Source organism: Dermacentor variabilis, chromosome 5 (genome assembly GCF_050947875.1).
Source record: "Dermacentor variabilis isolate Ectoservices chromosome 5, ASM5094787v1, whole genome shotgun sequence".
Classification (NCBI taxonomy): Eukaryota; Metazoa; Arthropoda; class Arachnida; order Ixodida; family Ixodidae; genus Dermacentor; species Dermacentor variabilis.
The window spans coordinates 194,784,141-194,797,459 of NC_134572.1; the positions used below are offsets into that span (position 1 = coordinate 194,784,141).

At 45.1% G+C, this 13,319-nt stretch overlaps 1 protein-coding gene across 1 annotated transcript in view; it reads left to right on the plus strand.

Moving 5' to 3' along the window:
• Rpn3 (regulatory particle non-ATPase 3) overlaps window positions 1-13,319 on the plus strand; it is a 123,969-nt gene that overhangs the window by 65,257 nt on the left and 45,393 nt on the right. Inside the window, exon 6 of the mRNA XM_075693891.1 lies at window positions 3,463-3,574. Within this exon, the coding sequence (XP_075550006.1) occupies window positions 3,463-3,574 (112 nt within the window). The remainder of the gene's footprint in view (window positions 1-3,462; window positions 3,575-13,319) is intronic.

Below are 13,319 nucleotides of genomic sequence, written 5' to 3' on the forward strand. Positions count from 1 at the left end.
TATCCAATGCCTCCCTGGGAATTCACCAGCATCACAACTAATAAGCCAACGAAGTTACGACGCAGCGATACAACAGGTATTATTGATGAACACAATATCGTCGATGCATCATGCGCTAACATCTGCAAAGTCTATACGGATGCTGCCATTCTCCCAGACGGCGGAAGGACATCATTCCTGAGTACTACACATAATTTCATCAGCGGCCACCAGCGCTGTTTATCTACGGAAGCCAGCACTCTAGTAATGCAACTTCAAGCCATCCACGACGCTGTGCAAGATGCGACATCTAAGCTGCCTACCATCAAGCAACTATATATCTTCACTGATTCTTTAGCGGCTGTTCAGGAACTCAAGAAGGTTGATTAGGCGATAGAAATCTGCGAGACAATACACACTATGAATAGTAAAACAGCTACTTGCATGAAGGTACACTGGATTCAAGGCCATTCAGCGAACCCTCACAACATTGCTGCTGACCAGCAGGCACATTGCCCTCCTAATCCTGATCCTCCACCTATTCCCCTCCCACCCCAACCCCATAACTCACTCTGAGCCCGTAAAAATGTTCTCCGGCAGGACACACGCGCTCTTATCCCACCGTGTGTCTGCTCCCTCCCCCTTCACCTTACTAGGGCGGAGGAAGTTGTGCTTAGGAGGCTTCGGGCCGGGGTGGCCCTTACACCGGCTGTTGTCTCAAGGTGGAACTGGTTGCATTTACCACTGGGTGCTACGTGTCCATACTGCTCCGTTCCTGTGGTGGAAGCAGATGCATACCACCTAATATGGACATGTATGGGTTTACAATCGGAACGCTCGCGTCTCCTACTGCAAGCCGGCCTCCGCTACGGTGTGACAACCAGCTATGACCGCTGGATACATGACAAGATTCCACAAAACACTGCTTCAATTCATACACAACACAGGCCTCACAGCACACATATAATACACATATACGCTCCAAGAATTATGCCCTAAGGGCAAGTCTTTATCGCAATTAAATAAAAAAAAATTAGCAGGACGTCGCAAAGCAGTGTGCACAAGCCTGCTATCTAGGAGGCATTGGCTCCGCTCCTTTGAGAAGTGCTCAACGTAAATGTGCCTGGTAGCGAAGCTTCTATAGAAGCCCATACGTTCAAAACATAGGGGTTCATCGGCAGCTCATGGGGCCTAGTACCATCTGTGGGACGAGGGAACACTTCCGGCAGAAGAAAAAATAATGTGACGCCATATCATTTAAAAACAGAAGTGACATCATTTTGTTCTCAAAGGTGTGAAACTTTCTTTGGTGACCTGCCATTAGAGCTGTACTCTCAAATGCCCCGCCATTCGACTTGATATGTCTATCAGGCTTTTAACCCTTTGAGGGTCGATTTTTTTCGCCACATGCGACCACCCAGGGTCGATTTTTTTTATTGCACATTTAAATTCTTCAGAAGGAGCTATTTCGAAAAAATTTACTGCAATTTTTCTAGGGTGACCGTAAAGTGAGAAAAAAAATGTTTGGCGTTGGCATATATGGACTGTTTATTCATGAAAAACAATAAAATATAGCAAATAAAGTTATAAGAATTAAAAAATATATTGGTGCATTGTTATACGCAATGTCCACACGAGAAAAATACACAAGAAGAATGCGCACACGAAAATGTTCCTCTTGCACTAATACTTCTTCAGCGTGTGGTAGTTCTTGAAGCATGGCTCCACGCAGAGCGGTTTTTTGCACTCAGCGCACATGTACCTAGTGTCCTTGCGACGCTTTTGCTGCCGAGTGGTGTTGACGCAGACGTGGCACCTCCTCTGGGTACTGCTTCCCTGAGCAGCCGTGGGAGGCAACTTCTGAATAAAGTGCAAAAAAAAAAATGCATGCACGGCGCATCCTTCGTATGCGGACCCCTGTGAGCAACAAACGAGCGACTAACAGGCGGTCACCCTTTGAGTGACAAGAACGAGGTAGCCATCAGTATTGCGAGCGAAAGAAGCCGAAACCGCGTGCGGAACAAAACCGAAACTAACCGCCGCGCGCCCGCGAGCGGTAGCAGACGCGCCGGAGCAAAAAAAATTATGCAACGAAAACTGAAAGAGAGAGACGCGAGAAAAAAATTCCATGTATTCCCACGTAGTGGCAGCACATGCCAGGCAAGAAAAAGTTAGGAAATTAGCGCATGTTTTAAACGTACAGACGGCGCTGTAAATATACGGCATTGACCATTTTCTGACCTTTTCGCGGTGCCGTATATTTACGGCATCGACCCTCAATGGGTTAAATGCAGAAAGCGACGCAGCAAAGGGCCAGCCGCACGGGTGTCAAAATTGCACCCCTGCACCGAACATAGTATCTCAAGACACCGACAAAGGCTTTGGATGTAGAGTGCTGGTCCCGTCGTTGGACGCAAAGCTCGTCGGCAAGCGCAGCCACCCTAAAACGGCTTAAGTAAACAATTATCTGGCAGTCGTAACCCACTACTTTGGACTGGACAGGTTAAATGATGAAACTACCTGCGCCACCAAATTCAGGCAAATGTCAACAAGCAGAACAGCACTACTGTCTCGTTTTATTTTAAAAAAATGCTATTTCTTTCCCCGTGTTTGTTCCCTCCTTGCATAGGCTCTCCTTGATTGCGGCTCCCATAACCACCCTTGCCAACGTTGGTGGCAATTTGCTCTGAACCGCTTTTCCCAGAAGCTCTGCGACCAATTTGGATCAACCTTGGAGTGCTCGTGCCGAGAGTGAGGGTGACATGGCATTGCGGCGATGCCCTCTCCCTCTACGCCATGCCTGGCGCGCTACGCTGCATTAGTCGTGCCCTTTCGCCTGGTCTGCTCGGTCGAGGCTCGCAGCCAATGGCAATGCGAGTTTAGGTGCTGTTTCGCTGCTACAGACGATAGATGCCGGATTTTTTGCTCAATGGGCCATTTGATGCTTTCGCATCATAAACCCAGGGAGAGTTAAAAATACATTTCTAAATATACAGCAGATGGTGGAAGCACCTCGGAGATCGCCAACTTCATTTACGGGGCACATGCAAGTTAAAGTGGAGAATGTACGGGTACGTCAGTGACATGGAGGGACAGAAACACAGGAACATACCAGTATGTGAGTGACACTGAAAGGCTTTTAATAAAGCAAATGACCGTATAGTTTGCTTTGGCTATTGGCTCACATTGACAATCGTGGCCAATGGTTTCTGCACAATTTTGTGTTTTCCCAAATAAATGAAAGTTTTTTAGCTCCCTGCTGCCAGCATATGGAGTGGCTAATCTGAAAGTGGTTGATTGAGCTCGGCTTCCTTGTCTAGCCTTGTGAAACTTAAATCTGATTGCATTAATCCTCAGTTTCCCACTATGACGTGCCTCATAATTATATTGTGGTTTTGGCACATAAAACCCCAGAATTCAATTCAAACTTATGTATGCCAAAGTGCAGCTCCATTGATTTATTCTCTCTCTCTCTGTGCACAGCTTCCTGCACAGCCGTCTGCGCACAGCCACCCTGCGCAGCGACTACGAGGGACAGGCGGTGCTGGTCAACTGTCTTCTCCGTAACTATCTCCACTACAACCTCTATGAACAGGTGACGCTCACTTCATCCATTTTGGGCATTTAATGCAAAGGGCTACACAGTGCTTCCTTTAGCACCATGCTCTGTCGAGCGCAAAACAAGTGCATTTTTAGGCATGATGTCATGGGAGTCAAAATTATGCTCATGCAATTGACCGAGGCTTTGCACGGTAGCTGTTCTTAGAGTTCGGTAGGGTGTCAGTTTGTTAGCCTGCTAAAGCCTCAACTACATAGTGCTATATGACAATCCCGAGTGCAGGGGTCGGACTCCCGTGCCAATTGCACCATTTTGACACAAACACAAATTCCTGTGCCAAACACAGAAAATTGACCGAAATTACGGCACGCTGGTCCAGATTTTGTTTTCGTTGATCTTTGACTATAAGCCGTGTTATTGTTCTTTCGTTTTCTACGTATGCGTGGTGGAGATTTGTGGAATGTATTTGCAATTAACTTCACTTGTAAGTCCAGCGTTGTCCTGTCCGTTCCTTTTACTTGTGGTCGCGTCCGTGCTTGCTGGAACCCCCTATACGTTCCCCTTTCAGAAATTTTTCCAGAGGCAGTAGCCACTTCTTCGTGTTTTGCATGCCAAGCTGCGAACTCTTGTACGGCACATATCGAGTCACGTTTTGATGAGAAGCATTCCCAGATTGTGGTGCGGAAGACTTGTCAGAACTGGACGGTGAAGACTCAACTTTGTGGAAGGCACGACCAGAACTGGGTTCACACACTGAAAATACAATGCAGTCGTGGGGTGCAAACGAAAAAAAAGCATTTCACCTTGGAGCTAAGGCATTTTGTCTTGCATGCACCAAGTCTCTGCTTCCGAAGCTACCATTGGCCAACAAGGTCATTATGCATGCATGGCTTCTAGCACTGAGAGGTCAAGACACAGAAGGTGAAGTGAAATCTCTGCGCTACCTTGCAGGGCAGCTGCCACAATTCCTGGGCGACAACCAGGTTTCGTCACTTGTTGATGAGTGGCACATGCTGAAGTACGATGACATCGGAGCCGCACCACCATTAGAGGAGAGTCTGAAATCAGAACCTAAATATCCTTTACTAGCCACACTCTTCAAGGCTCTTCTTTACCTTCCTTATGGCAGCGCAGATTGTGAAAGAGGATTTGGTGAGAAAAAGCGCCTCTTCGAAGGGCGCAGTTTGCTGAGTCTTGCAAGCATCAACGGAATGCGCCACATCGTCATATACCTAAAGCGCTAGGGAGATGATGTTACTAAAGTGCCCCTGAGCCTAGAACTTGTTAGAAGTCTTAAGCAGGCAAGGAACAAGTACATACTCAGGATGGATGCAGAAGGAAGTTCCTCTAAACAGAAGCAGCCAACAAACGAAGGTGAAAGCTGTTGTCAAGACAAGCTTGCACAAGAAAAGAAAATGTTATGAGAACAAGTGCTTGCAAGCAGGGCACTCCTCACAAGTGTGGAAGAGCTGATAAGCCAGGAATGCAACGTTAAAATATGGTAAAAGTTCACAGTGGCCATGTTCTTCTAACAGTAGGCAACTCGAGCCTGGAGCTTGCACTCTCGAAGCCTCAAGAGGGGGAAAAACAGATAATGTGCAGGAACGGTAAGCATTAGATGCTTTGGAATCGGTCTGGCCTATTATGTATAAATGGCTTTCAATAAACTAAAGGTGTTCATTTCTGTGGCTTCTCTGTACTGTTGGTGAGCTGCATTTCCAGGCACTTCGACCATACTTCGTCAATATATCAAAGGATTAACGTCTTTATGAAAAATGCCTCGGGCTACATTTCGAACTTTTGGGCTTGCTATTGCACAATGCATGTTTGTCATTGCTACCACTAATTGAAAATCTACAGGTGCTATTACCAAAATTTGCATTGACTAGACGGTTTCAGTATCGGGGCAACCTGCTTCAAAATTAAGCTTTAGACAATGCTTAAAGCAGTTGCAGTACAGCGCCCGTGTTTATTCATTGTGTTTCGTCTGTGTGTCAAAGTGAGCGGCCATATTCCATTACCCCACCAAAATTCAAATTAGCCTGCTTCAAACTATTTAAATATGAAAGCTTATCTGCTCCAAATTGCTCCAAAATAAAATTTCGTCTGATCCAAGCTTCTCCTAAACACACTTTTTTGTTTTCTCCAAAAATTGCTCCAAAATGACTTCGGGCAGTCCCACCCCTGAAATGAAACTGATTTCGCTCTTTCTGCCAATCCCAGCATAGCGCAGGATGTAGAAGTGTTATGTAGGGTGAATAGGAGTGATCATAGGTTAGTGAGGGCTAGGATTCACCACAATTTGAGGAGAGAAAGAGTAAAATTGGTCACGGAGAAATAGGTCAACGCAGTAAAGGTAAAAGCAGACGAATTCAGATAGATCAAGATGACATAGAGGTAATGAATGAAACCCTAACTAGGCTGGCTTCAGAAGCAGCTATTGAAGGGTAGGTAAGGCACCAAGGCAACCAGTAGGCAAGCTCTTCCAAGTGACAAAGGACCTAATAAAGAAATGGCAAAGAATGAAAGTGTCCAACTCAAGAGAGAAGATAGAATTCAAGGAACTATCAAAACTGATCATCGAGAAAATAAAGGATATTCAAAATGACGTGAGAAAAACTGAGGAAGCAGTAAAAAATGGACGCAGCCTTAAATCAGTGAGGAGGAAGCTTGGCATCAGACAAATTAAGATGTATGCAGTGAAAGATAAGCAGGGTAATATCATCAGCAATCTCGAAGATATAGTAAAAGCAGCGGAATAATTCAATACTTTCAATGATTCAATTCAATTCAATAGAGGAGTCAGGATACCTCAATTAAAAACAATAATGAACAGGGTACAGGAACTCCTATAACTAGTGATGAGGTCAAAAGGGCCTTGTAAGACTTGAAACGAGGAAGAGCGGCAGGAGAAGATGGAATAACAGTCTATTTAATCAAAGAGGGAGGAGACAATGCTTGGAAAACTGGCAGCTCTTTATACGAAGTGTCTATAGACTGGAAGAGTCTCAGAAAACTGGAAGAATGCAAACATTATACTAACCCACAAAAAAAGGGGAAGTTAAAGAATGGAAAAATATAGGCCCATTAGCTGTGTATATAAAATATTCACCAAAATAATTTCTAATAGAATAAGGGCAACACTGGACTTCACTCAACCATGGCAACAGGGTGGCTTCAGGAAGGAATACTTTACAATGGATCACATCCATGTCATTAATCTGGTGATAGAGATATACGTAGAGTACAATCAGCCTCTCTATATGGCTTTCATAGATTACGAAAAGGCATTTGATTCAGTAGAGATACCAGCAGTCATAGAGGCATTATATAATTAAGGAGTGCAGGCCACTTATGTAAATATCATGGAAAATATCTACAGAGATTCCACAGCTACCGTAATTCTCCACAAGAAAGGTAGAAAGATACCTATAAAGAAAGGAGTCAGACAAGGAGACACAATCTTTCCTATGCTATTCACTGCCTGCTTGGAAGAAGTATTAAACTGGAAAGGCTTAGGAGTGAGGATCAACGGCAAATACCTCAACTTTCGGTTTGCAGATGACATTGTCCTGTTCAGCAAAACTGGGGACGAGTTACAATAAATGGTTGAGGACCTTAACAGAGAGAGTGTAAGAGTAGGGTTGAAAATTAATATGCAGAAGACAGACAATGATCAATAGCAGCGCAAGAGAACAAGAGTCAGCCTCTAGGACCTGCAAAGGAGTTCGTTTACCAAGGTCAGTTGCTTTCAGGGCAGCCTGGTCATGAGAAGGAAATTCAGAGAATAAAAATGGGTTGGAGCGCATACAGCAGACATTGTCAGCTCCTGACTGGAAGCTCGCAATTATCATTGAAAAAAGGTGTATAATCAGTGCTTTTGCCGGTGCTAGCATATGGGACAGGAACTTGGAGACTGACAAACAAGCCTGAGAACAATTAAGGACCGCACGAAGAACGATGGAAGAATGTTAGGCATAACATTAGGAGACAGAAAGAAAGTGGTGTAGATCAGAGAGCAAACCGGGCTAGCCGATATTCCAATTAACATTAAGAGAAAAAAAAAATGGAGCTGGAAGGTCATGTAATGCGCAGGTTAGATAACTGCTGGACCACGAGGGTTGCAGAATGGGTGCCACAAGAAAGGAAGCAGAGTTAAGGATGGCATAAGACTAGGTAGGGCGATGAAATTAGGAAATTCGCAGGTGCTGGTTCGAATCAGTTGGTGCAGAACAGGGGTGGAGATAGCAGGGAGAGGCCTTCAGGCCCGTTCACACTACACGAAATATCCGGCGAGCGAAGCGGATTCAGCCGCTTTTGATGCCGAGGAGGGTGGAAAGCGGCGCAGTGAAGGCAATCGGTCCAGGACCCATTTTTTCCACTTTTGCTGCCGCCGGAAGTTGCGTTTTTGACGTCACAACCCATCTAATCTCTACATGGCAGCCAGCTTGTTTGAGCAACCGGCCTTCTCCGTGGAAATGCTCATCGATGTAATTAAGCAGCACTCCATACTGTACGACAAAAGGCACTTGAATTTCAAGGACATTGCCTACAAAGAGCAGCTATGGGACAGGATCGGGAAAGAAATGGGAGTGAGTGGTAAGTACAACTGCTATTCACGCTTACTCGCGCCGATGCCGGAGTGACAAGACTTTCTCATTGCCAGTACCTGGCTTTTATGCATATTCTCCGTCAAACGTAAGCAAACATTTTTCCCACGCCGCTGCTTGCTCCTATGCCGTGTATGCTCAGCTCGTGCGCCGTTCGAATGTCTGCGCAGGCATGCACGCGCGACACTGATGGTAAAGTGAGAGTAGAGCAGTGTTACAATAGGAATTTTTCTGTGCTACAACGGGGAGCGTAAAGTTTTCTAACGATTGATGCAGTGGCAAGAGATTGTTGGCTTGTCCCAACCTATCCCGCTCCTGCAAGGACGGGCGAACCCACCACCGTCGTCGCCGCCGCCGCGACCTTGGTTGCTCAGCCCGTCGCAGCTCTTGAAGCATAGCCATCATTGTGTTGCTGAGGAGAATTGTGACAATTTCTTCTTCTTCCGACATTTCCTCGTCTTCTGAAAAGCTCGTCATCGTGCTGTGCTCAGTATCTCGCAGCTGGAAGCCCAGCAACGGCGCAATACAAGCAGACGCAACAAAAGCCCGCGAACGAGAGGCACTCACGTGAACTCTCGTCTCGTTCACGAAGTCGCGAAACCAAGAAAGAAACTGTCGCGAGATCTCTCTGTCGTCGCGGAAAAGCGAGAAGCGGCGGCGGATCCGCCGATGCACGCGTGAACAGATGAGAACACACTCTTTTTTCCGGCGAGCGAATCCGCTTCGCTTGCCGAATTTTTGTAGTAGTGTGAACGGGCCTTTCGTCCTGCAGTGGACATAAAGTTGGCTGATGGTGATGATGATGGCCCCTGCAAGTGTTAGAATAACTTCACTTTGGACACACCGCAAACAAGACCGTCCAGCACTCTGTGGATAAAGCCATCGACTTTAGTTGTGGTATGGTGGCTAGAGGGGGGTAGTGTGACGGGCGAGAGTGGAGGGGTGCACAAATTTGTGATGAAAGATGGCGGCCCCAGTAGATGGCGCTGGCTGCGCGACAGGTGCCAGCGGCGCTGGTCGGTTTCGTGTTGGGCCGCGTATTTTTACTTTCACCTTGTTTCCAATAATTACACGTGACGTCCATGTTAAAAGGACATGAACTAGTAATTTTGTTAGTTCGTTGAAAAGCGTGCGTTTGAAATTTTAAATAGTGCTACTTAACATAAACAAAAACCACAGTATTTCTGATAGACGCAACTGGCAAGCGGCGTTTAGATTATAATTGAATGTTTCTCAGCATTGACCAGATTTCACATCTTTCGCCAACATCATGTGAATTAATCCATTTACGTGAGCGCACAGTCAAACTGTGTCTTGAGTGTTTGTTTCTTTATGGTCTTTGTTTGGAGTGTAAACTGCTTAATATTTTCTCTTATAAGAAGCAATGGTTCGCGTGTTTATTTTTCGCTCTCGAAGGTTTTGTTCAGTGTTGAAATCGTTTAAATTTAATTTTCTCTTTTCCTTTTCCTTGGAGAGCTTATATTTTTAGAGTAGAAATGGCAATGCTGTAGTCAGGACTCTGTTGCACCGAACATTTTCATTCATTATTTTTTAAACTGTTTCTTTCCCGTTCCGTCGCTTTCGTGAAAATTGATTCTGCAGCAGTTTTCTCAAGTATTTGCAATGAATGCAGGGGCCGTTACTTTCACATACGTAAGTGCACTTGATGGAAAAGTAACACCCAGCAAACGATATATATCTTCCTTGCTTCTCTGGTTTCACGCCGCAGCCTCCACACAATATAAGTGCATGTGTGCTGTCGAGCACTGACTGCGCTTCCTCCGGCGAAGAAACAGTGCACTGTGAGCGCAATTGGCCCCTGAGGAATACAGAGCAACACAACGATTCCGGTTGGTTGCTTTCTGACTTGAATTTCACTAAATTCGGCACCAAGATGTGGTCAACCTGCTTGCCCTCGAGCTCACTGGCTCCGAAAAACTCACTGTAAGGTTCACTTGGAAGCGTTACCGTATTCCATGTTGCATCAGGTAGGCAGAAATTATGACACGCACGCTCAAGTTGCACGGCGTGCTGTTTATCTGAGGCAATGATATCTGGCCCCTGCCGTAGCTGCGTGTGCGCTATGGTGTTTTCTTGCTGGGCGTCTTGCCTGTTCAGCTTTTGCCGTTTTGCAGCAGGTCCAAGCTGTTCGCCATATATTTCTCTCTTTCCTTTTCATCGGAGCTTTCTTCGTGAAATACTTAGGTGCCTCGGGGAACACAGTGGGCACGGCGTCTTCTTTCAGACGCAGACGATCGCGCGGAAATTCCACAACCTCACCGCTGACTGTGTGCCGGTAAGTCATTTCGACGAATCTTTCGTCGAAGTGCCGTTCACAAACCACGCTGTCGTTGGTAAGCTCTTTTTCAGCCTGTTTAATATTTCAGGCCCACTGCTCCCTTCGCAAGACATCAGTTGGGGCTTTAAACACAGAAAGCTTTTGCGAGCAAGATTGATACCAGCCTTTTCATCCAGGTATAAAGCACGTGCTTGAGCTGCTTGATGGCAGGGTTCATTACATCCAACAGTCTGAATCCGAAGAGTCCATGCCTTGTGTGACAACGCGACGACCGAACACTGCAGACAAATTTCACAGACGACAACAGAGGCGACAGCGAAGCGTCAACGCAGCCGGCGAAGCCTTGTCAGTGCCCGGCCGTCGCAAGCGTGGCACCTTTGAACACAGCAGTGCCCCTAGCGGTGGCTAAATTTTCACAGTGTTCCGCGTGCTCCTCCTCCATGGCTCCGATGAGGCGCCCGTCACACTACCCCCCTCTAGCCACCATAGTTGTAGTACAGTATGGCAAGCATGCACGATCACTGTCCGACATGGCTCAGGAAAAGTAATTCTGGGCAAGCTGCAAGAAATGTTCGAACTAATTTTTTGTGGAAAAAGAAGGGGTAAAATTGAATTGCATAATCTGTGGCCATTTGGTAATCTATTGTGTAAGGGAAGGGGGATCTGGCAAATGACATATGCATGAAGTACATTTCTCATCCCATGTGGGATCTCTTCAATTTTGGTTGGTTGGTTGATTGGTTTATTTACTTATTTTTTTAATGGTTTATCACTTATACATGTGATGGGAGGCGAAGGGAAAAGCCATTCAAGTATGGCTTGAGGGAGTCCTTCGTCCCCTACTGGCAAAGGCAACAGCAGAGGCGCACACATTTTTTGTTCACATAGTTGTACACTTCAACAAAACCATCATATTAAACACAACATATTCATACACTTTGACAAAACCGTAAAATTAAACACATCACTACTTACTGTCCTACATAAGGCATCATGCATTAACATATGTCACTTCAACTCAGCGTCGAATGCCGGCACAACATTTCATAACAATGTAAGCTTAGTAATAGTGGCATTAAAACAACATAATTAAATACAAATCATAAACAGCTCTAGAGGTCAACGTTAGGCTAGAAAGAATGTGTACAAGTCGGATAATTTTACTTCGCAAATATCACTTTGTTTTTCAATAAACTCGTCTAGTAGACGTGGAAATTTGTTTTGAAGCATTTGCCGACCATAGCCAGTGCGACAATATGGAACATTCCATATTTCTGTTCTTCTTGTGCTATATGATGCTTCCTTCAGAAGGAGATTTACTAAACCCATGAAGAGATAATTATGACAGTCATGGTTAAGGCAATATTCATGAAACAATTTATACTCGCATGTGTCTTGTGCTCTACTTATTCAAAATTTTTTAAAGAGCTCTGCAGTAGAATGCTGGAGTGGCACATTCTCAATTATTCTCGGAACTCATTTCTGCATTACTAATAACCGCGAGAAGTTCGATTGTGTAGTAGTCCCCCAGACAAAATGACAATAGTTTAGATACGAAGCGAAAAGGGCATTATAGATCAACAATTTTATTGACTTCGGAATTAAGTAGTGTTTTTGGCTCAGAATTCCCGTTATCACACCTAACTTTTGTAATATCGCATTGATATGCTCATCCCACTGCAGCGATTCTGAAAAATGCACACCAAGTACTTTAATAGAGCTGACTAGCTCTATCTCTGAGCAGCGACAAACTAAGTTACCCACTACAGAAACCTGCCTACCTAAGAATGAAACATCACAGCCTTTGTTCTTTTTTATATTTATCTTTAATTGGTTATTAGCTGCCCACGTGCTTAGTTCCTCTAAAACGGCATTACCTTTATGAAAAAAGATTGGCATCTGATGAAGATGAAACAAATATGCTAGTGTCGTCAGCATAAATTATAAATTTACCTTCTGAAGGTATATGGACTATGTCATTTATATATAAAGATCAAAAGTCCGAGAATGCTTCCCTGCATTACTCCTGAGAATATTTGCTTTTTGTCTGTATTATTTCATTCATTGACACAAACTGACATTTTTCCAAAAGATAACTTTTCAGTGGCATCAGGGGAAGCCCACAAATTCCATAGTGACTTAATTTGTCAAATAAAATGTTATGGTTTATGTAATCAAAGGCTTGTGTAAAATCAACAAAAATATCAAGAACAAATTGTTTTTGTTCAAATTTCTCCAATATATATTCTTTCTGGTTGAGAACAGCTAGTTCTGTTGATCAATATTTTTATAAATCTGTACTGACATTTCGTTATAACGTGCTTGTTGCAGAAAGGATATAGTTGATTATAGATTGTTCTCTCGAAACCTTTAGAAAATACAGGCAGATCGATACTAGTCTATGTCACGGATCTCCTCCGGAGAACACTCTGGCCGAAAGAATGGACTAGGCGACAGGTGTACCCACACAGACGCGCATTTAATACAACCCACGTGAAACGAACAGCAGCACACAAACCTAACAAAACTAACACACACGGTACAAAAACTATCAGTACACACGAACCGGTAACACTGCCACTAGCGTTCCATTGAGAGTGGTTGGCGTTCGTGCTTACGTCTGGTTCGGTGCGGATGTGGCGTGGTGTGGGTCCCGTAGCCGGCGTCGGAGTGGCGTTCGACGTTTGAGGACTGGCGTCGCTGGAGGCGTCGTTGGTTGCGTCGTACACGCTCCCGGTCCAAGCGCCCGTGGAGGTGTGGCCGATGATGTTGGCGTTGGGGCACCACCCGGAAGGGTGGCAACAGCAGTAGAGACACCCCTGGCCGTAGCAGGTGGTGGCGTCCTCCGTGGACTCCCCGGAATGGGCTCAGG